Raw genomic sequence first — 24,953 nt, 5'->3', positions numbered from 1 at the left:
GCAACCCTTGAGGATAGGAAGGCTCAGCGGTTATTTCGCTCGAGGGCCTATGGAGAAACGCGGAAAATAGCTCGTAACTGTCGCGCCAGCTGGGTTCCATGCGATTTTCCACAGAAACTCGCGGCTGCGGTAGTACGAGAGAGCGGTTGTTGTTACGTAGAATTACTGATTGTATCTGTTGAAGTGTATATATAAATATCTGTATTAAACGAGTTCTAAGTGATTATTGTGCTGACCATTCCTGCCTATTTCATTTTGCGCGCGTCGAAAAGTTGCCTTTCGTGTCCCCCGCGAAGCAGCTTGGCCTTCCGGGCCCCGATATATAAAGAATTCGTCGTATTCTCCAGCAACGGGAGAGAACTTATGACAAGAGAACAGAAAAATGGAAAGATTTAAAAAATAGAGTGAGAAACGCAGTCGTATAAAAGAAGATAAGTGAGAAAAATGATCAAAAAAAAGCTGGTGGTGAGAAGTATGTGGGATAAAAAGGGCTAGGGTGATGGCAGTGTTAAATAAGGTAAAAAAGGGGAAGGAGACAGAGGTAAATACCTTGAATCAAAGAGAGAATACAGAGACGAAATAAGAAAAGCGATAGAATCTGAGGGAAAAAGAGTGGCAGAAGAAATAAGAAAAGATAAGACCAGAAGAAAATTCTGGGATAAAGTGAATTGCAATAGAAAAAAAGAATTGGATTAGATGAAAACATAGGAAAAAAAGAATGGTTAAAGCACTTCAAAGAACAATTGGGAGAAAAAGAAAAGGAAGAAAGCAAAGGGGAAGAAACCGAAGACAGCGGACGAGAGAAAGGTGAAGAAATCAAAGTAAGAGAAGTAAAAGACGTCATAAGAAAAATGAAAAAGAAAAAGGCGACAGGAGAAGATGGTATAGCAAACGAAGCGTGGATGGATGGCACGGAAGGCTTGTTAAAAGATATGACAAAATGCTTAAACGGAATATGGAACGGAGAAGAATATCTGGAAGAATGGAGGAAGTTAATAGAAGTACCAATATATAAGAAAGGGACGAAATAAAAAGTAAAAACTACAGAGAAATAATGCTAATGAACATGGCATATAAAATACGTATACGCGGAAATACTGAGGAAAAGAGAACTAGTAGCAAAAGAAACGCTAAGCGATGGGCAGATGGAATTCAGGAAGAAAAGAGGAACAATGATCGCAATATATATATTAAAAAAAATAATAGGGAAGGAAATAAGGGAAACAGGAGGAAAACTGTATGTATTCTTTGCCGACATGAAGGCCGCTTTTGACAAGATAAAGAGGAAGAAAATATGGGAAATCATAAAAAAGGAGGGGATAAATGGGAAAATCGGGAAAAGAATAGAAGAAATATATAAGAAACAGGGAGTAAGGTAAGAGTAGGAGGAGAAATAATTGGGGAGTTTGAGATTTACGAAGGCGTCAGGCAAGGGTGCCGTTTGAGCACCACGCTATTTAATCCTGCGTTCGCTGACCTGCAAATCAAGATCAAACAGGTGCAAGAAGGAGGGGTAGTGATAGGAAGGAAGAAAATATGGACATTAGGATGTGCAGATGATATAATGATGATGGCAAAGAGTGAAAGTGAAATGAAAGCGATGCAGAAAAAATTAAAAAGATACCTGGAAGAAAGGGGATTAGAAATAAATGTAGGGAAATTAAAGATGATGAAATACAGGAGAGGAGGAGGAAGGGGGAAGGAAGAACAATTCGAATAGGAAGGTGAGAAGTTAGAGATGGTTAATGAGTTCAACTGCTTGGGATATGTTATAAGCAGAAATAACGGCAATAAAAAGCAGATAAAGAAGATAGAAGGGAAAATAAATATGTGACTCGGAATACTATGGGGGCTAGGAGAAAAGCTATTTAGAGAAAATTGGGAGTTAAGATAAACCTGTTCGACGCACTGGTAAAAAGTGTGATTATGTATGGAGCAGAAATCTGGGGATGGAAGCGATATGAAGAAATAGAGATATTACAACTAAAATACATAAAGTGGGTATTGGGATTAGATATAAACACGACAAGTTACCTAATACTATGGGAAACAGGAAGACAAGAAATGAAAGAAACAGCATTAGAAAGAGCAATGAGGTATGAAAACAAAATAAGAGAAGAAAGAGATGGCTCAATAAAAAAAGAAGCATGGAGAGAATTAATGAAAAGGTAAAGAAATGAAAAAAATAAAAAGGGTAAGAAGGAGAGAAAGGAAAGGCTAGAAAAAAGTAAAATATACAGAGAGAGGGAAGAGGGAGACGATATGAGAAAAGAGTTTTGGGAAGAAATAAGAGAAGAGCTAAAGAAAAAAGAAGAAAAAGAACTAGAAGAATAGCTAGAAAAATCAAGATACATAAACGAGTGGAAAGAACTGAAAGAGGAAATGAAGAAGTATAGATTAAAGGAAATTCAAGAAGAGGGAAGAATAAAAGGCCTACAAATAAGGGAAAGGTTTAGGTTAGGTAACGAAACGAGAGGAAGCAGGTTAATACCTGCTTAGGAAAAAGAAGAAAATAAGAAATGCAGAATGTGTATGAAAGAAAAAAAAAATTGGAAGCACTTAGTAGATAAATGTGAAAAAAACAAAAAGGAAGTGAAAGAATGGGAAAAAATAATAATAGGAAGCAAAGAAAAGATAGCGTGGATAATGGAGCTAAAATGAAAATGAAGAAGAAATGAAGAAGAGGAAGAAAAAGAAAAACAAGAAGACGAAATTTCAAGACCCTAAGGACAGAAGGAAACAGAAGAGAAAGACGCAAGACTCGCAAATACATCTACATACGCACACATACACACAAAACACGCAACACATGCAAACATACACATACACACTCATACACATACACACACACACACACACAAAACACAAATAATAGCAACTACACAAGCGAGAGGAAGCAGCTATTCGACGACAGAGCGAGAATGAAAAAAAAGAAGAAACGAAGAAGAGAAGGAAAAAGGAAAACAAGAAGATAAAATTATAAGACACTAAGGAAAATAAGTGAGATTGATAAAATGAAAGGCAGAGGGAGCAATAGGAAATGAAAAAAAGGTATCAAAGCCCTAATAAGAAGAAAGACAAGAGAAATAATTAGCTAGAAGGAGAGCTAAAGCAAGTTAAAGGCAAAGGTAAAAAGGCAAAAGAAAGTAGCAAAGGAAGAGGTCGAAAAAAGAAAATAAGTAAGAAAGAGAAAAATAGAAGAGCGGAAAAGGCAGATCTCGGAGAGAGAGAGGAAGAGAAGATTAAGTAACAGAAAAATGAAAAAAAAAGCTGAACAGACAGGCGCAGAAGACAGAGACTCAAGAGTTGCAGACACACCTACATACGTACACATACATACAAAACACACACACACACGCGCACATACACACGCACATACACACACTAAACACATACATTAACAACTACAAAAACCAGACACGAGACACAAATAGTAAAAAAGAATTGTAAACCAAATGTAACATAGGTTGTAGATAAATATATATATATATATATATATATATATAAGCTAAGTCACTTTTTTTGTATCTGTGGAAGCTGATTTGTATCTGTAAACGGTTGAACGGCTAGTCAATATGTCGGGTCAAGGGCTCTTGTCTCAGCAGCGGGTAATCGGAGCGACGTCTCAGGACGCCACGTTAACGATCCAGGGGTAGAGAAAAGATTCGGATCAATTGTTCACGCCAACTAAATGGCGTCGTGGCGTCGACGCGTTAGCTGGTTTCACGCACCCGATCGCGATAGCTACGGGTGATATGGAAAAGTCAATGAGGTTAAGTCAATGACAAAAAGAATTTAAGCTACAATTCATTTATTGATAAATAAAGTTCAAGCTATCCGAGTCAGCCCAAGGTCGGTCTTATCTCAGGTCGAAGTGAAAACAGAGGGAAAGAGGGGGGGAAAATTCTATTGGTATCCGGTCATCGCGTCCTTATGTGATTTGGTTTCTTTCTACGCTCAATTTCAAATGACTATTTGTGGCGGTCTGCCTCGTATAAATTTCCCTAAAAACGCGGATGGCGCACCGCGACGCGATTGCGATCTGTTCTCGTGGCGATCGAGCGGAGGCCAGGTGGGACGGACTAATGCGCGGGCAATTTCGAGGATTACGTGACGGTCATACGGTATTCCATCGATGCTCAAGTATTTAACAGTAGCACAAAAATATCGGCGGCAATCTAATGCATGTACGGGGAACTTGGCGATCAGCGAAGGTCAAACGACACTTCTGTTGACGCGAGGGCTTAAACGATCGCACAAAGAAATTCGACGGCAATCTAACGCGCGCGCGAGGAATTCGTCGGTCGCGCGATGGTCAGACGGCACTTTTCAAAACGCAAAAACTCTATTGATCGCACAAAGAAAATTTGCGGCAATCTAACACGCGCGCGAGGAATTCGTCGGTCGCGCGAAGGTCGGACGGCACTCCCGTTAATGCGCGAGGTCTAAACGATTGCGTATGTAAAAAGTTGAGAGAGGGAAGTACTCGGTTTTTCTCTTTATCGCTGCTGCCTGTTTTGGAGTCTGTTGCTGCTGCTGAATACTGCTCTACTGCTGCTGTATGCTATTCTGCTGCTGCTGTGTGCTATTCTGCTACTGCTGTATATCTGCTCTGCTGCTGCTGTATATCTGCTCTGCTGTTGCTGTGCTTTGTCCTTTGTTCTCCTGCTCACTCACTCACGTATATTCTCTGGGCTTCCACGTATCTCCAGAGTCTGGCGGCTACTGCCATCATTTCGTGTCATCGCGTCGCTTCTCCTCGTTTACTTCCCCTTGCGATCGCGGGATTTTATCATACTGGTCAATTTTGTTGCTAGGTCGGTTGTCAGCACCGTCTATTTTATTATTTCAGCCTGCGCAATTTTATGACTGGTCGGTTTTTGGCTCCTAATTTTCCTATTTGTTAGTCAGATAGCGTCGGTTTTGTCCTATTTGTTAACCCACCCCTATTCTATTACCGATTGGTTGGTTAAGTAGTGTCGTTTTAGTTCATTTGGCGATCTACCCTTATCCTATTACCGATTGGCTGGTCAAGTCGCGTGCGTCGGTCAGTTTCGCGTCGTTATCAGTTGTCTCTTTCAACACGCGTACGTTAACCCTACCCATTTCCCTTCGCTCGCGTCCGATCACTCTCCTATCAGTTGTCTCACTCGTTCTCACGTGCTCGGTTGCCCTTCTCTTGGTCTAGCCAGGTCTAACGCAAGCTTAGTAGCAGTTGCCTATCTTCAGCTGATCTCAGCTGCAATCTTTTCCGTCGCCTGGCTTCCTGGGGGAGTATGGATCCGGGTTGTGAGTGCGCGAGTGGTTATACGCGGGCGTAAGGGTCGTGCGCGTCAGTTTGGTAGACCCTGAAGTATTTTTTCGCGAGGTCTCAGATGTGCGCGAGTAGGCTAGACGGCATCAGATGATCGGTCGGATCCTCTTGTCGGGAGAGGATTTTGCGCGAGCTTAATAATTAATTTCTGTGAGACGCATTATCACAAGTTCACCATTGTCTTTTTGTTATTTTCATAAGAATAACACCAACAACTGTATATAGCATCGAAACCAAGTGAACAACGAAATCTAAACTAGTAAAATAATTGTAAAAATAAATAAAATATGATAGAAAGATAGTTTCCTTTTCGAAAGGCAAGTAGAATTGGATTGATCATTTATAAAACTACTCTGAAGCCAAGTAGGCACTTCGATAAATTTATTCCAATGCTTGCTTCGTTCTTACCACAAAAAGTGTTCATACGCGAGTATTGACTATGTATCTATTTGTCCCACATAAACCCTAGAGCTTTATTTCATATCTATCCGATTTGCAAAGTAAATATTGTGTTAGGCACGAGCATCCGAAGAATGGAACCATAATTTCTTTCATGGAAAAAGAAGTTGAAAATAAATTAAATTGTTGAAGATTATATTGGATAAATTCAAAATTTCTCAGACTTTTCAAGCCTTATCAGCATCATATTTATCACTAGCTTATGAATATTTTATTTTTATTTGATATCGTTAAATCCATCTCGAGACATTGCTGAAGAAACAGTCGAGGACTTAACAAGTCAATTTTTGAATACCCTCTTTGATCATTTATGGTGATAGCAATAATATCATAAAAATGTATCGAATTTGTTCACCGATGAATACAGTTCGTTTTCTTCACTACTTATAATAATATAATTTTTTATTTCTATAGAGAAAAAAGGTTCAAATAATTGCACAGGTGACAGCGAGAGTATTTTTTTCTGTACTGTGTCACTTAATAATACTTCATCATCTAAATTCCAAGAAAAAACTTTTTTTTAAAATTAATTTTTTTTAATAATCAATAAATAGGTTTTACAGGAAATTTATTTTAGTTTTTAAAACTGCCTCTTTAATTGCTATATGATTATTAGTTGCTGAAATATTAGCGATTGAGGGAAATAGGACCATTTTTCATTCGAAGTTCGATATCTCAGTGATAAATATATCACGCTATTCTTATATTCGTAAGTTTTGCACAAGAAATATCACGGATGAATTATTTAATCTATTTATCCTTACCTATATTATCAACATTTCTGTAGACTAATTTTACTTCTTCCTAGCAGCGAAAAACTGCCGTCACCAATTAAGCCACAATTACCTGCTGTCGCGATATTAAAAATTTCTGGCTAGAAAGATCGCTGAAACTCTTGGTAACGACGAACAAAATTGAAAACCTGGAGAAGCATCGTGTCCTCCATACGCACCGTGGGCTCAAGTGAAAGACCGCTGTGTCTCTCTGTCCCTCTCCCTTTCACGCCCTCACCACCTAAGACGTCACTTATCATTGCCTCCGTTTCTTTCCGCTGCCGAACTACGAAACAAAGTCAAGCATATAAAAAGTATCTTTCATTCTCAACAATGGCCTCGTAGGGAAATGAGAAAAAATGAAAATAAAAAAATACAGCCCTTTCAATATCATCAAAAAATTTAGGAATTTTTTATGTTCCCTTAATTTTTGCCAGTACTATATGAGTATGAGGTTTCACTTTGTGTGATACAGGAGGAGTTTGTGATGTTTATTTTAAGCTAAGTTGTTATAAATGAAATTCATTTTAAAATAATCATCCTCTACTCCAAAAAAATGATTCTTATTTTTCAATTTCAATCTATTCTAAGATAGAATCAACTCACTTCGCTATAAAACAATTGTATTTAGAACGTGCTAAGCTGTACTGTAATTTTCCTATTATTATTAAACACAATAAATATACATTTATGTATAAAATTTATTATACCAGTTTCTCTATTTTACGATAATTATTATTAGAATGAATGATTGCATTATATGTTTTCTCAGAAAACTGTTTGATTAAAAAAGATATAATAACTAAAGAAATAACTACATACTTTTGTCTTGATACGTTAGAAAATATTTTCATTCACATTTTTCATGTAATAAGTGAGCGTGTTTATTCATTACTTTTATTACTCACATGTATTTCCTCATAATGTATGTATATTATTCGGTTGCCTACTGGAATATTCAATGATAAGATTTTATCGGCCCTGAACTCACCAAAAATAATTTATTATCGTTAAGTTCGTATTTGGGAGTTTTCGAATACTACAAAAATGACTTATGTTATAGATTTCAATGCTTACTCGCCTATTTTTATGTATTATTATATGAAATGTGTTTGATTTAAAAGTATATAATTTTATCAAGTTTCAAAAATGTATTATTATTAATTGCCACATCATATGCGTTTTTATAATCAGATAAAATTTTAACTAGGAATGATAAAAACACTTTTTACTAAGCATTAAATAGAGCTCTAATATATACGTACTATAAAGTTTTTCAAATAAATGATTATTATATTTATTCTATCACATTAGGTTTGCCAATAATATGGTTTATGTTGGGTTATCGTATTATGGACCAGCTTTAGGCAGTGAAGAACATCTCAGCTTTTTATATTCATCACTAGCCGAAATTCCTAGCTACCTTCTCTGCTGGGTTATAATGGATCGCTGGGGCCGACGTTGGCCTTTATGTTTCTGTATGGTAATTGCAGGAGTATCTTGTATTGCAACAGTCTTATTACCAGAAGGTATCATATATCTTTATTGTAATTATCAAACCTAGCACCTTTCATTTTTTCGATATTCATGATAATAAAATGGATTTTTAAAAGTTAACAGTCGAGTGGATTTGAATGCACAGTTTAACTGGAACAAATCCGGTCATTTCAGCTGTAAGAGTAATTTGTCTCTAAAAATTTAATCCCGGCCAAACTTATGAGAGATATCATGCTTATTTTGTACTTATCAAAGTTTTTGTTATACCTGAGCAGCATTTCACTCGCTCAGGTTCCACACTCTACCAACCTATGCATACCATGTACCACTCTGTAGGCGTGTTAATTCTCTTATTCTGTCTCTTTTTCTCTCTTGCTATCTTCATCTCATTTAAGTAATGGACGGACGTATGAAATATCGTTCAATTGAATAACGGTCAGAACTCCACATCTAACATCTTTATGTGAATTTTTCTGTATTACAGACAAATTGGCCTTCATAGAATCCAAGAGTTCAGAACATTCTGTAAGGCATTTTAGAGTTAGAGAGACTGATTGTATTTTGTGCTACTAGTGTGAACTTTGAGTGAAATTTAGAAAAGCTTAACGTTACAATTTTGGCAATAAAAGGCCAACCGCTGTCCCGGGTGTTCCAGACCATCCGTACAGCCATTTTAAAATCGAAAATTCGTGTTTTTGTAAAAAATGTTTCAGATGAAAGTTGTTTACGACAAAGGGGGCCAATACACCAAAAACCTTTGACCTTTAACCTCATTTTGAAGGTCATTTCAAGGTCGAAGTGTTTTTTGTAATGGAAACCCCTCTTTTTGACCCCGGATTCGCACATAGCGTGAAATCCGACGTTTGGATAAGGTATTATGTTGAGTTTCGCGCTATGTGCGAATCCGGGGTTAAAAAGAGGGATTCCCATTTAAAAAAAACAATTCGACCTTCAAATGACCTTGAAAACGATGTTCAAGGTCAAAGGTTTTTGGTGCATTGGGTGGCCCACTCTGTTCTGAACAAATTTTGTAGAGGTCATTTTTCGATATCTTAAAAATTAAAAAAACGCTTTTAGGCAGATTTTCAAGCATTTGACCTTAAATCGACCTTCTCAAGGCCATGAAAAAAAATTAAAAAATACCGTTTTGGACGTAAAATTTCCCGCTCTTTCCGAATCCGGTGTCAAAAATAGGGGTTCCCATTAAAAAAGACAATTGAACCTTCAAATGACCTTGAAAACGATGTTCAAGGTCAAAACTAATTATACAGATAGATGGCCCCCTTTGTCGTAAACAACTTTCATCTGAAACATTTTTCACAAAAACACGAATTTTCGATTTTAAAATGGCTGTACGGATGGTCTGGAACACCCGGTATATCTACTTTAACTACTATAATATGGCACTGAATTAGAAAGGCAACAAATTTGAAAAATGTGTAACGAAAGCTCGTTCGTTAACCATTGTTTAAAGGTGGGCAAGTGAGACGCACTCGCTCATAGCAATTGAGGCGGGAAGGGGGAAGAGGCAAAGAAATAAAAATGATTTATAAATTATACTCACAAACAAATTCGCATTTTAACAAATCTAATTAAATCAAACAAAAGTTAAATTACACTTAAATTTCGCAATTACCGCACATTAACAAACCGCATAATGATAAGCCGCATTAGACATACTCTTGACCTAATAAACATAATGACGTTCTTAACACCTATTACAAAAGAGTACAAATTAACTAACTAATCGTGTCTACAAATCTGTAGAAAACGCAACGCGAGTCGCCCGGCAGATGACCGCCTTGACGACAAACCGACTTAAGCCATTTAGCTAAAAGAGAAAGTCGCCCGGCAAAGGATCGCCTGGACGATTTCTTTTTACGCGATTTATTACCCGACCGTCATTAGGGCAGGTAGCCGGCGTGTGCACGCCTTGCTACCCACCTAATCCTAAATTGCGAAATCGGTTTCTTTCTACGCTTGGTAGCCCCTACAATGCTATTTTTGAAATTGATATAAACTTTGCACATATTTTGTCGCAAAATGGCTAGATCGAAATAGCAATTTTATGATTTACAAAGTTAGATATGAAATAACGAATTTTTTAACATAAATCGTTACTCGAGGAAAAATCGCCTTTTAGAGTTGAGTAATACAGTTTGATAATCAAATAACGCCAATTTTACATTAAATTTACGGAAAATTTTTACATAAAAATATCGCTAGTGATTAGTGGAACATTATTTAAATTAAAAACGATTAATATAGCTATCCACTTTTGAATAATACTTAAAAAACGAATTCGCAAATTTCTTTTTTAGCCATTTAAAAATTAGCAAATTAGTGACAATCATTATCATTAATTTTACAGATATATACAATCGACTCGCTATCTAACAACGCAATTTTAATTGTTTTAATAAATTATAAATTTTTTATTTATTGATAACTCAGTGAAAAATTGGTTACCAAAGTGTCAAATGCTTCTCGGTTTCAATACGTTACGAACGTAATCGCATATTCGAATTAATAATATAATTATTTATTGCAATATAACTAACACTATTAACTTGTAAATTAAATTAAACTAATAAATACGGATTTGAGAACTATAACAACATGAAATTCAAGAACAGCGCATCAAAATTAACTAAAAAAATGCTTTTGTTCATTTGAAAAACTTTGCAATTGTCGATTTTGCATTGTAAACAATAAATTTCCCACGGTCGTGACGTCACGCTCCTTATATGGTCTTGTTATCGCTGAGTTGCCCTAACACATTTACATATATGTGAGAGAGCGCCTTCGCTCAATTACCGCTTTTCTTTGATTTTCTCGTGCACGACGGGTTGCTAATTTGTAGAGAGAGAAAAGGGACAAATCATACTGGACCCTTACAATATATATATGTATATATATAAACTTATACATAGTACAATATTGCACAGCAAATGATAAAAATAATACCATCTAGGCATTTCAGTACAATATATTTTGCCAGGAGGAGGAAAACTCTGCCAGGAGGCCCACCGAGCAGGTAACGGTCTCGGCTGCGCAAACCTCCATTTCTGATAAGAAGGTAGAGGAACGACTAGAGGGCATAGAGAGGCTCCTGCGCAAAATGGCCAAGGAAAGGCAGGACAGCCCTCCAGAATAGAACAAAAGCCGATGGCGTGGGAGAACGAGAAATTCACCTCCTTCCAGATCTCCTGGCGAGCGGCGAGAAGGACAGAGGCAGATGGAGGCGTTTCGCTTGTAGCAAACTGGGATTCAGCCGTTAGTTCTGCCCAGATTGCATTAAGGGAAACGGCAAGGAGAGCGAAGAGAAGAAGTCATCTTCTCGCCTCTAGTGAACTCGACCACTCGTCGCAGGTCGTCAACTGGAAAGAGCATGTTGTCGGCGACCCAGGAATCCAAACAGGTTATAAGAGGGCATTGAGAGACCCCGGGACTTAGCAGTACAACGGAGCAGAAGGCGATCGAGTCCGATGCCAGCCCTCGGCAGAGTAGGGGGGTGGTCATCCTGGAAGGACCAAGTGGCTACATTCAAGTTGTGGAGGAAGGAGAAGACTCGATTATTATGTGGATCGAGCAACCCGAAGACCTGAAAGGTTCGGATTCCTCCACACAAAAATTTCCCCTGCCTAAGGAGTCCACGAATAGGAACAAGCCCGTCATTGTATCAGCGGCTGAAGGGAAAAAGCCGCTGAAAAGCACGAGAGATGGAAGAGAGAATGCGACTCGTGGATACGACCAAGAGGATGAGACCAGATGGTGGTTGCGGGTAGACATAGGTGACTTTAAGATTAGAGCACTCTATGATACCGGCGCCTCATCGACGGTAATGGGTCAGTTAGGGCTGAGATTGACATAGGAGATTGGACTCGGACTGAATGTGACCAGGGCAGGCAACGCAAGGCTCACCGACGGGCGTCCATACCCCATCATTGGTCACGTAATGTTCCCCTTTAAGGTAGGGGGAATCACTAGAAAGATAAGAAACGCCATTACGCCACTGCTCACGGATGACTGCTATGTAGGCGCGAACTTTATAAGAGAGTTCCGCGTAGTTTTGGATCCCGATGAGGATGAATTATGGCTGAAGGACGCCCAGGTAAAAGTACCTATGGAAGTGGTGAGAATTGATGGTACGGCATTTCTCGCACCGGTAGGACTATGGGAGGCCATGGAAACACAGCTTGACACACAGCAACACTACCGTGACACCTTCATCGGGCGGCTCCTTTGTGTCCCAGAACATACACATATCCTTATACATTGGCGGCATCCTTTGTCGGCTCCTTTGTGTCCCAGAACATACATTGCTTATCTACTACTTATACCCATGATTCGTCACCAGTTATGACCCTTTTGAGTTAATCTGGGTCGTCGTTCACGTCATTCAACAGTTCTTGAGCGATGCTCATGCGACGGTTCTTTTGGTCAAAAGGGCCTAGCCGGATAAGATGGTCGAAACTACCCCCAACGGTTAAGCCAAGCGGAATATGGTATCTTGTAGGGCTTGATTAGAAACTCTTCTGACCAAATTTTCAGACCCCTAAGTGGCCAGGGGCACCCTGTAGGTCCAAAAAAGGATCAAACCGTTTTTTTGAGATAACTCGGCTTCTATAATAGCTAACGGAACCAGCCCAACGGCAAAAAATTTGTCTTAGACAGATCTATATACTAGAATTTTTCCAGATTTTTTGGCGCCAAATTCAAATTTTTAGAACGGTTTCTAATTTTTAAAAATTGAAAAAAAAAACAAAAAATAACTCCCTGCTTGAAAAAATTAATTTTGTTTATTTTATATTCCTCTATATACTCAAAGTTTTTCAGATTGTTTCAAGTGGTGGAACATCGATAAAAAAATTAATAATCATTTTTCGATCATTTTTCCTACGTTTCCGACGTTTCACTCAATTCCATCGATCGAAAATCATTCATTTTTCTATATTTTGTCAATTCTATAGTTACTGCGGTTATATATGATGTCTTTATACCTTCTAAATGTAGATTGATCATTGGCTGAACCTCTTATTCGATTATATATTCAGTGAGATGAATAAATCAGCGGATAATTTTTTGAGAATTTTTCTACAACGTTCCGTGTAATATAGTGAATGATATTTATCAGTTATTGTACACAGAGAAGAAATATGGTAACGGTTATCGGAAAATTACTCTATTCTACATATCGCAAAGGATTTGTAACTTCCGATTAATATTCTCCAAACTAAATTGATATAAGATGCATCAATAAAATATTACGATTGAATATATTTCTATATTTTTTATGAGCAAGTTCCACAATGTTGGAATTCCATATGATTGATACGAATGTTATCTTTTTTTTTCATAATAAAATCACAAAAGCTTAACAGTACCAACAGCAAATAAGAGGATAAAAATAAATTACCAAAGTAGATCGTTTTGAAGAGGCGTTTATTCTACTATTTATTTAATCTTCATCGCTGTCATCATTTATGACAGGAACTATTTCTTTTTCTTGGTAGATTTTTGTCAATTTTTCAGCCGGCCTTATAATTTTAGACAAGTATCGAGCATGCGATAAAAAGTAAATTACTGAAGCTATATGTGAACAGCAACCAACGGTTCTCATTCCATTTGCACATTCACAATAGTATCTTTTGACTCCACCATATCCAATCGAATTAGGAGTATATTCTATGTAGCAATTATATGTTTTGGCAGATATGTGGCGAGAACGAACTTGAATTTTGAGTACACTTGATGATTCCTTCAGATAATCAATATTTACTCGACCCTCTTCATGAATTAATTCAGCTAAATACGAAATTGCTTGGCTCAACTGATACGTTCCTGTGAAAAAAATTTTCAAATCTTCTTCTGTCATTTCTGGAAAATCTAAAATATCGTTTGAAGTTAGTTTCATGAATTTCGTTTTTCGCCTACTCCATCTTCCACTTTCCGCTTCTTCCGCCAAGCTGTTGCCCGTGTCTTTTTTCCTTTTCATAAGGTTAACCACTTCTTCACTACTAGAAATGCTAGAGACGAATCTTTTCCCAAATAGATTGATAAGAAAGCAAGCTATGCGACAGTATGTTCCTGCGTGCGGAATCATTTTATTGTCAAATTGATTATGTAAAAGTTTGTATTTTTGGCTGATAACACCGTGGACTGCTTCAACGACCCAACGTACAATTGTAACCATGCGTGAATTATTTGCCTCAGTGGCTGTTAGCTGTTTTCGTTGACCTTTTAATGCTGGCATGAGTCCTTCATACCCCATTTCAGTTAACTTTCAAATAACATCTCTAAAACCTCTGTCCAAAAAAATTTATCACCAGGCCTTAAAAGAGAGACTAAACCTTCAGGATCATTAAAAATATCTTCAAGTATTTTTGCATCGTTAACATTCGCATAATACGGGCCCAACATGTCTACTATATAACCATTAGTTGTGCAAATTGTAAAGGGTTTGCACAACGGAGCTTTTTTTTGACCTGAATACGATTTACGTTGATATTCGTTACTTGTACTTTTTTCATGCCTAAGATATGTACCGTCACATACTAAACCCAGTTGACTATCGTTCAAATCGTGTAATAATTTTGCGACTGGAGCAGTGTGATTTTCTATCAAGTACTGTCGGTTCGCTGCTTTTATACCAAAACGAGATGGTAGCACATCTTTTTCAAATGATTCTAATACTGAAGCTGAAAAATCAGACACTTCTTGAGGACGCTCCAAACCGAGCACAGAAGAAATAACGTTATTAGAGATGCGTGTTCGCAGTTTGAATAAAAATACGACGATGGCTTGAGTGACATTTCGAGAATCTGAATTACGTAGTGATGTCATCATTGCACGCAGTTCGAAAAGATTTTCCCATGTCAAGCCCGTGAAAATGATGAGACGATTTTCAGGTAAAGAAAAATCTCCAACTTTGTCAGTAAGCTCTTTATCAACATCTATTCTGAACTTTTGTAAAAAATTAGAAACATCAGAAGCTTTCATACTGCTAACATTAGATGTTGCTATGATGTTATTCATAACTTCTTCGTATAAACGTTTTTTAATAAGATGATCTTTGCAACATCGATTACCAGCGGGAATGAAAATATTCCTCACAGTGAAAACTTGCAACCGGGCTTCCATTGGTACTGCCATCTTTTCTGCATATACAGCAATATTTATGTGTGGCAATACATCTTGGTATAGGTAATTCTATTTCGTCTTCCTCGACTATCTTTCGTTCAGTAAACAATATAGGAGGATCTCCAGGATCAGTTTGTTGAGACGAATTTGTTGAAGAAACAGATAGTTGGCTGAACGATTGGGATACTCTATCTTCAGACTGATTTGTTGTTGTCGCCTCTTCTTTTGTCAACCTACTCCTCTTACGTGAAAAAACAGCGTAACACTTGCTACAGATAAAATTGTCAATTTCAGCATCAACGTTAAGACATTTTTTCAAATCATCCACCACAGATTGTGATTGAATAAACCTTTTGTAGCCCGTTGATTTTCTTTCATTCAAGTTGCATCTAATACAATTTTTGTAACGTTGTTTTGTATTTGTAGTGGAAGACATAATGAACCTGAAATTGAATAGAAATCACTTATATAAAACATATTAAGTTTTATAGTAGAAAGAAATAGAAAACGGATGAAACATTAAGTTTTATATCATGGGGCGTTGGTTTATCTAAAAAATATATTTATCGAAATTGACTTAATTTCATCAAGAAATGATTTAGGTTCTACACTATTAAAATACAATGAATTGATCCATACGATCCATACGATCATACCTCATGCCCATTACGACACGTGACGTCTCGATCTGTCACACAATAATAAAGGTCTGTTGGATTGCATTAAGTAGAGGGGGTCTAGGCAGAGTGTGGCCAATGGCCGCCATATTGTCTCAAATGTGACGTCATACGGGCGCGCGCAAGCCAAAATGAAATACCTTTAGGTTTTAGTTTCAATGCAGGGTTTCACTTTTTGATTATTCATCTGATTAATACACTACATGAAAAAGAATGAATATTGAAATGGAACTTCAGTGCAAAAATAAACCATCTACGTCTATAGAAATAAGGATATATATATATAAATACATAATAAATAATGCAAATCAAAGTATTTGCATCAATGTCAGCGAGGTGCAATATTGTTTTCAACACATCATTTTATTTTATCAAGTACTTGACTAAATTACTAAATCGATGCGAATGTAAAAATCAACAAGAATCAAGGTCAATAGTTTCAGTCCATAACGTAAACATACTGGAAACGAAGCTGCACTATATATGTAGATATACTAATGCATGGGGATGGACGCCATATTGTCCCAAAACTGGCTCGACCAATCAACGCGAGAGACGCGGTTTGGCCACACTCTGCCTAGACCCCCTGTAGCATTAAGGTTAGTTGGACATGTCATTATATTTACTGTTTACAGTATCTTGTCTTCTACTCTTCTTAATAGATTGCACACTTCGCATGTTTGTTAATATTATTGTGTGAGTTAATTGTTTTCAGTAATAAGACAAGTACAGTTTTCAATGTATACTCAAAAACATGACACCCATTCAGATGAGTATTGATGAACTCTAGTATTGTAATAATAGGTAGAATATGACTCTTTGTGAGTGCTTTGTTATTATTTACAGGTTTTATTCAACAAAACTCGAATGGAAATGAAGTGGATCTTCATGAATATTTTTGAATATTTTTGAAAAGTGAAATTACAACTGAAATCATATTAAGGTGGGTTGCTACTAGATTTGACCAACATCCTAAAATTTTTTCCTAACATTAAACTTTCTTGAAACTTTGTGTGTATGCACATGAAAAAAGAAGACTTTTGGTTACCTGCAGGATTTTTTAGACAATGCCAAACCCAATTTATTAATATTTTAAGGTTTTTTTAAAGGCATTTTTAAAAATAATCCTTGCGTAAGTATACTACTTTGACAAAAAAAATTGTTCGGAGGCTCATTTTCTTCCTCAAGACCCATAGAACAAAGTCTTGGTTTTAGAAAAGTGGTGGCTTTCAAACAAAACCAATATATACAGAATTTATAGATTAATTATATTGAAAAATAGTATTTTCTATGTAATTGCTTGATATCCTTTGATTTAGTTTGCTGTAAAAAATACCTGGAAAAAAATTGGGATCTAAGACTTTGTTCTATTGATTTGAAGGAAGAAAATGAGCCTTCAAGCAATTTTTTTGCTCAAAGTAGTAGAGGCATGAAACTTTTTGAAAATTGGTTTTAAAAAACCTTTAATTAGCAATAACTTGGATTTGAAATGGTCTAAGAAATTCTGGAGGTGACCAAAATTCTTCTTTTTATATGTAGAATACATGTGTGAAGTTCAATAAAAGTTGATTGTCAGGAAAGACTTTTAGATTTCTGACTAGAAACCAAAGATGTTTGGTCGAATACATTATATTGGATATATTTGATATTTTCATGGTGGAGCATCGTATAAACATTAAAAATGATCAATTTAAACTGAATATATAGCTCAAGAAGTATATAGCGACAAGATTCTGATTCATAAATCAAATTAGTAAAACATAGTGCACATACTTTAAAATTATTTTTCTTCAGTGTTGATTTTTTAAAAAAGGTGTATGAAACCTCCATGCAAAATAATCTAGCCCAGAGAGATTTCTCGAAAGTCTACGAAAAATGATTGTTGGTAATAATTGGTTGGCAAGACATTTCCAGCTATACCACCAGTAACTAGACATACGTAAGTATATGAAACAGTAGGTTACGGAGTCTATGTCAGAAGTAAAAATTCATTACTATACAATTCTCAATAATTCTACTTTGAATATTTATTTCGTTAATTTTAGCTTTAACACTAGCTGGTCCTCTTAATGATCTTCTTGTTCAACTTGATCATCTTATTATAACATATGCAGATGACACTTGATTTAGTAAGAATCAAAATGTTGATAACTTCTGTTTTTTTGGTACGCAGTAACAATGTGTCCATTGATTAGAATATATTTATAGCAAATAATAGAATAAAACTAACAGGAAGTTGTTATTATCTAGGGTGGAATTTTGACTTTAATATGAAGTGGAATATCAACATGTAAGGCTTAATAAAAAAATTGGATATTTTATTTTTGTTATAGCTCAACTAATAGAAAACCCGATTTGAAGTCTTACAAATACCAAAGAGTAGTGAAATTATAATAAACAAACAAAGATACATGGTTTCAGTAAATGTATTCAATAATTTACTGAATGAATATAAACGTATTAAAGGTAGAATACTATTAATAGAGAAGAAACTTGGAGTTTTTATTTACTGTAAAATAAATAAATATATTCCATCTTTTCTATACATATTGATTTCAATGATAATTTCTTAATATGCTTCATAAACTTTATTGAAAAATAGTCACATAAATAATTAAAAACTACACACCTATGCTCAAATCCTGAATCTATTATTATTGTTATAGATTATTTTCTTCTTGAAAATAAATTCCACTGATTCACTGTATATTAAATAAAATGGATTTAATTACATAAAAGGAAACCTTCAGTTACAAAACATTTTTTTTTGCAAAGGCCTGTTTTTATTTGATTTGATGCAGGAAGTATGTACGTTTGACCTAGGTCTAAGGCTGTCAAGAGTTTGTTTAATAAATTCGACCGGTCCGTTTTTTCAGGCCGAGTCCGCATTCCACTTTCCTTCAGATCATATTGTTATTACAAATTGATACATTTATACTGAATTACAGTACGTAAACACAGCAATCAAGAGTGAAATAATTTGTATATAAAATTATGAATATTAGAATCAATCATTCACTTTGGAATATGTAAAAAATAACGATACTAGTAAATACTTCACATTCAATAGATGCAGCAGCTCAACTTGAAGGAATCTCCAGCTCCATAAGACATTTTATGTCTTGCGGGCCGAAATGCTCGGTCGATAACCCGCTAATTTCGGCCTTCCAAGACAGAAAAAATGCTGAACCAGATAGTATATCCGACTCCCATATGAATCCTGTACATTTTTGTCCCCAGGTATTCGCCATCTTACCCGGAGACATCACAAGGCAAACTGCCTCATTGATATCAGAAATACAATTATTTGCAAAAAATAATCTCTACGCGTTTTCAAGACAAAGACTCCAAAATAAGGACCTACATTCAGTAACTCAATTTCAATCTACATTTAGATGGTATAAAGACATCAGATATAACCGCAGTAACTATAGAATTGACAAAATATAGAAAAATGAATGATTTTCGATCGATGGAATTGAGTGAAACGTCGGAAACGTAGGAAAAATGATCGAAAAATGATTATTAATTTTTTTGTCGATGTTCCACCACTTGAGAAAACCCGAAAAAATTTGAATATATAGAGAAATATAAAATAAACAAAATAAATTTTTTCAAGCTCGGAGTTATTTTTTGTTTTTTTTTTTTTTTCAATTTTTAAAAATTATAAACCGTTCTAAAAATTTGAATTTGGTGCCAAAAAATCTGGAAAAATTCTAGTATATAGATCTTTCTAAGACAAATTTTTTGCCGTTCGGCTGGTTCCGTTAGCTATTATAGAAGCCGAGTTATCTCAAAAAAACGGTTTAATCCTTTTTTGGACCTACAGGGTGCCCCTGGCCACCTAGGGATCTGAAAATTTGGTCAGAAGAGTTTCTAATCAAGCCCTACAAGATGCCATATTCCGCTTGGCTTAACCGTTGGGGGCATTTTCGACCATCTTATCCGGCTAGGCCATTTAGCAATTTCGGAACAAACTTCGCTGACACACGTCTCATGCCCAAAACGTTAGAAAAAATCTCATGGCACGAGCCAAGCGATATACCAACATTCTCAGCAACTTCTCTGATAGTGATTTGATGATTTTCTAGAACAATTTTCTTCACTGCTTGAACGTTTTCATTAGTTGTTGACGTGCTTGGGCGTCCAGAGCGAGGCTCGTCATTGGCATCTTCCCGGCCATCTTGGAAGAGTTTGTACCACTTATAAACATTTTTTTTACTCAGAACAGTTTCACCGTTTTCCACCGTCAATATTTCAAGTGTTTCGGAGCACTTTATTTTATGTTTTACACAAAATTTGATGCAAATCCTTTGATCCATATTTTTCGATAGCAAGAAATCGCCGAGCACGCAAAACACTTATAACCTTTACGCCTCTCACAACCAAACAAAAAATGCTATACACTTGAAACTTGGTACAGATGTTTGGGAAGAGTGTACCAACATAACAAAACAAAAAAATCGATAATCGAAAGTACGTTGCCCGTGAAATTTGAAAAGTCACCTTACTTTTTGAACACACCTCGTACACGATAAAACTATTTCCTTACATATAAGCTAAAACTAAATAGTCGGCATGAAAAACATCATCTTGTGAGGAAAAAGCCATTATTTCATAAGAAAAACTAATCTAAATTAAACGTAGCGCGTGCAAAGTGGAGAGGGAGGCACAATTCACCTCGTCTGAGTCCGAATGTATAGTATTTTTCTTTTCTGTCTCACCTCACTTGCTGCCGACTTTTCTCTTCAGTCTAGCCACCTACGCTATTCCGCTGTATACACATGTATTGAGCTTTACAGGCACGTTGGTACATATGTCACACTCCTGCTCTCTCGTCCTCCGATTCTCCCACTCGCACTCATTCACCAGCTTATCGGTCTTAGAGACAAGTCATATCATTTCCCTATCCGTAACTCATCAAGTAAGATGAAATGACCCACACGACCACTAGCGAACGCCACACGGGGTCTACAGCCTTCGGAGAGTAAGCTCCGTGAATCTGAGATTTCTGACTTCAGGGCGACGTAATACATCCCACACTCCTACGCGTTCATGGGTCGAGTTTGAGCTCCGAGAGTGGTACCGTTGACTCGATCGCAGGTCTATGACAAGCTGCTCTGGTGTTCATCATTGCATCATTCGTCGCTCCTTAAAGCTCATTCGTCGCTGTTTTATTCTCATGCGCTACACCGAAGATCACATCCGTACGTCCTCTCCTCTCTCACAATCAACTCCAATGAATTAGTTGTAGAGGGCTCGATTCTGGTTTCGCTACATGGTTAATCTATGAACAATAATCTATAAGCAACTATTTAGATGTTTCGCAATTAATACTATCATTAGTTAGGATTACTGAACTAATTGTACATTGTTGCGCCACAAACTTACTCTCTAACAGCAAGCTAATCTAATCAACTACGCAACTGTGGATTCATTTCCATATTTTTTGTCATGCTGTCTGATGAAAATCAGATCCGAGAGCAGCGGTGGATTTCGATTTTTTTTTCATTTTTATACGTCTTCGAATTTCGACCGAAGGTCCGAACTCAAGCTGAATGTACGGGGACCGTGAGTCGCGCTTTTCGTGAACGCGTACGTCTTTTCTCATGCTACGCGTTTCTTCTATTCTCACTTTTACTTTCAATGCCTAGCGCTATTTTCGTGCACTTATCAGCTACTCGAATTTACATTATTTCCTAACTTGCGTCTTTATTTACTCTCACCAGATCATTTTACTAAAACCGATATTCCTCGTTCGCATTTCTCGCACGATTTCACACTCGACGCTCAGAGCTCTTTCCGGAAATAAGATCTTTTACTCGACGTTTTTTACAATGTTTATAGATTTCTACCATTGAAAAATTTTCTTATATATTTTTCTGGTATAATTATTCTTAATCAATATGATATCAAGTTTTATTTCAGAAACAACATTTTGAAATTTCAGTTTTCGACTAAAAATCAATTTTTAATACCACATTTTTTAATTTATTTAAACGTGATTAGTAGAAAGCTAGTTATACTATAGGTAAGCCAAAACTATATCCTACTCTAGCAGATTATTGTTTTAATTATTGTGATTTACATTGCAGCATCTGTAATCAAACTGCATTTATCAGATGTGTTTAGTGCTTGAATTCTCTATGCATTTAACATTTTTTAACATTAAAAATAACAAATATATTGATTACTGTATTTAATACAAAGTAATGTAATCAAATAATACTTAAATAAGTTAATTTGCTCATATTATATGTATGTTATGAATAAATTAGACTCGAATGTTTCTTTAGAAGGTATAGATTATATTGTGACGGAAAATCCGCTTAAATAGCGATTTCCCTGTTATCCCTGGCCTCAGGCTGTCTCAGTGCGCTGTTTGTTAAACCGGGCATCGATGTAATTTACTTAGCGCATTACTAATGCCTGGTTTATTGATTTGAAGTGCGGATTAGTAGTTTGAGAGATAAGAAAGGATGTGTCGCGCAGCTTCTGAGGGTGAGAAAGCGTATGGAGAGGGGAGAGAATACATTGGAGATCAAAGTAAGAAGTGAGGTTAGCTGAAACTGAGTTGCAGTTGAGTTGAGATTCAGTGGCAGTTGATTTTAAATTGAGTTGCGATCAAGTTGCAATCGAGTTGAGATTGATTTTGAGAATCCGTTGTGCTGAGGATGACTCGAAAGGATGCCGGAGAAAGTTATTAAAAAAACAACAAATATCCCACACTGCAGAGTGCTACAGGATGTGATACTTCAGGCTTGTTGGTTGTTGTTTGGACAAGACGAATCTTCATCGGCTACTGCAGCAAATTCATCAGCATTTGCTATATAGCATTCATATGTACTAGCATTGTCATGACTTATCCTCGAAAGTTAACTAGGTTTCTGTCTGAATCCACTATACGAATTTAAAAATAATCAATGCTCCTTGCAGCGATCGGAAAGTAAATAACATGAAAGGATACTTCTATAATCTTATATCATATATATAGGTAATACTGCTGGGAAAAATTCAAGTATAGTATGTACTTTACGATCGTTTATGTAAGAGCCTGTAGTAATTTTTTTTTTTTTTTTTTTTTTTTATTTTAACGTCGCTCTATTTATGCTCCATCAGTGCTAATTAGCGACGGAGGCTTGCAATGTGTTTCAGAACAAAGCACATGAAACTTTTTTCAGAGGTGCTTGTATCAGCAAGAACTGGGAATCGAACCCGGGCCTACCGGGTGCGAGTCCGTCGCCCTACCGACCGAGCCATTGCAGGCCTCGTGCCTGTAGTAATATTACAATCTACACGTAAAGCGTTGACTTTAAGAATAGTCATATGTAAGTCAGAACTATGCGTTTCGTTCAACAAGAATATTCAAATAGAATCCTCTGGTTCAAAATTTATTTTTTGACTGCACTAAATGATATTACGTAAAGTACACTAGTGGAAAAAATTAAAGGATCAAAAAAAAATTCCAAATTTTTTAACGCTTTTTACCTGGCTGTATTGCCGTTGAAAATGGTCGTACTGAGGAAAAAGTATGGAAACCCCGGAAAATTCGAAAAACCGCATGAGGTTAGTCATGAAACAAATGTTATACCCTATGTAACCTTCAAAGAGGAACCCAACGGTGACCTCTGATTTGATCTTGAACCTCATTTTCAAGGTTATTTCAAGACCAACCTCAGTTTTTCATTTGAGAACCCCTATTTTTTATACTGGAATAAAAAAGGGCAATAAATTTTACGGGTGGGAACAATTCAAGTTCGAAGATCTTGTAACTCCTAATCCTCCTTTTAACGCTATTCAGGAATAACGACGTGGACGTAGAAAGAATCTGTTCCCTTCGGGGTGCTTTTTTATAGTGAGTTCCCCTTGCCTCTCACTTCGGGGAGCTTTTTAATAGTGAGTTCCCCTTGCCTTTCACGTAAATGAATTTACAACAGATTGTGATAGAGCTGATAGTGATGTTCCCTAGCCTTGTGCGCGGCACTCTCCTCGCACGGAGTAGCGGCCGAGCGTGGCTACGAATGACATAGCATTCACGCGCTCGTGTCGTTGCAGGGCCTGGAGAGGGGAGAGCGCGGCCAGCGGAGAAGAGCGCGAGAAGGAGCGAGAGCGAGAAGAGCGTGAGAGAGAGAGCGAGAGAGGAAGAGGAGCAAGCGAGAACGTGAAAGCGCGAGTCGCGTCGCGAGAATCAGGAGAGCGCTGGAAGTATTGAGGGCAGTTGAGGAGTGACCATACACTAATCAGGTTAAGGCGCGAGATAAGTCAGACGGCGCGCCAAGGGAGAGCAAGTCCAGGACGAGCGAAAGAGAGTCTTTGTGTGGTGAATCTCCGGTTGCTGTTGAGCAGCCCCACAGCGACCAAGATTAGACGTTCGACAAGCCGATCCCGGCTCTTGAGTCGCTTTAAGAGTTCCCGCCAATACCTCTCATCCGTCTTCATCCCTCTTACTTCCAGGACATTCACCTAAAAGTCAAATTCGTCGTGTTTCGACGGTGGCACCCCACCGCAAGCCACCGCAGAGACCGTCGGGCTCCCACTCCCTGCTGACCTGGTTTTCGGCTACTTGCGAACTGGCTCACAGTTCACGCAAGTATTGAATGCGCAATTTGGGGCCTGACACACTTGGCATGACTCGCTCGAACTACTAAGGGGATAAACCGGGGCATAATGAGCCGTATTGCTACACCGAAAGCAAACCGTACTTCTCAGTACTTAGTTGCCTTGGTCCTGAATTCGATTTGACATTCGGGCACTCAGATATCCTATGGTCCACGCCAGTACAATCGTAATACTTTCTCCTTAAAGCCATTCAGTTTCGCCTGTTTTTTGGACTTTGCTGTCGTTGCGCAGCCTGCGTTGATGCCTGCAAAGACGGGGCTGCTTGAAGATTTTCAGCTGGTTTTTTGCGATTTACCCTGGTCAATGGATTGGAGTATTGCTGCTGCATGGTACTGCTCGCCAGACATCGATCCACCCCGGAGTCGCTACTTGACGAACCCCTAATCGCTGTAGTACCAGAGGTTTTTCTCATCCTTTTCTTTATTGCCTTGGACTTTCTAGCCGAAGGTACGTTCATTGGCGCAGCCATGG

The 24,953-nt window shown here is 37.2% G+C and overlaps 1 protein-coding gene across 2 annotated transcripts in view; it reads left to right on the top strand.

Moving 5' to 3' along the window:
* LOC131672648 (carcinine transporter) overlaps positions 1-24,953 on the top strand; it is a 1,420,696-nt gene that overhangs the window by 1,146,431 nt on the left and 249,312 nt on the right. For both annotated transcript variants that reach the window (XM_058950032.1, XM_058950041.1), the window contains exon 8: positions 7,861-8,075. In XM_058950032.1, the coding sequence (XP_058806015.1) occupies positions 7,861-8,075 (215 nt within the window). The remainder of the gene's footprint in view (positions 1-7,860; positions 8,076-24,953) is intronic.

This window comes from Phymastichus coffea, unplaced genomic scaffold (genome assembly GCF_024137745.1).
Source record: "Phymastichus coffea isolate CEN01 unplaced genomic scaffold, Cenicafe_Pcof_1.1 PCOF00012, whole genome shotgun sequence".
NCBI lineage: Eukaryota > Metazoa > Arthropoda > Insecta > Hymenoptera > Eulophidae > Phymastichus > Phymastichus coffea.
Note: the sequence above shows the minus strand (reverse complement) of the source record. Positions and strands in the feature narration are given on the sequence as shown.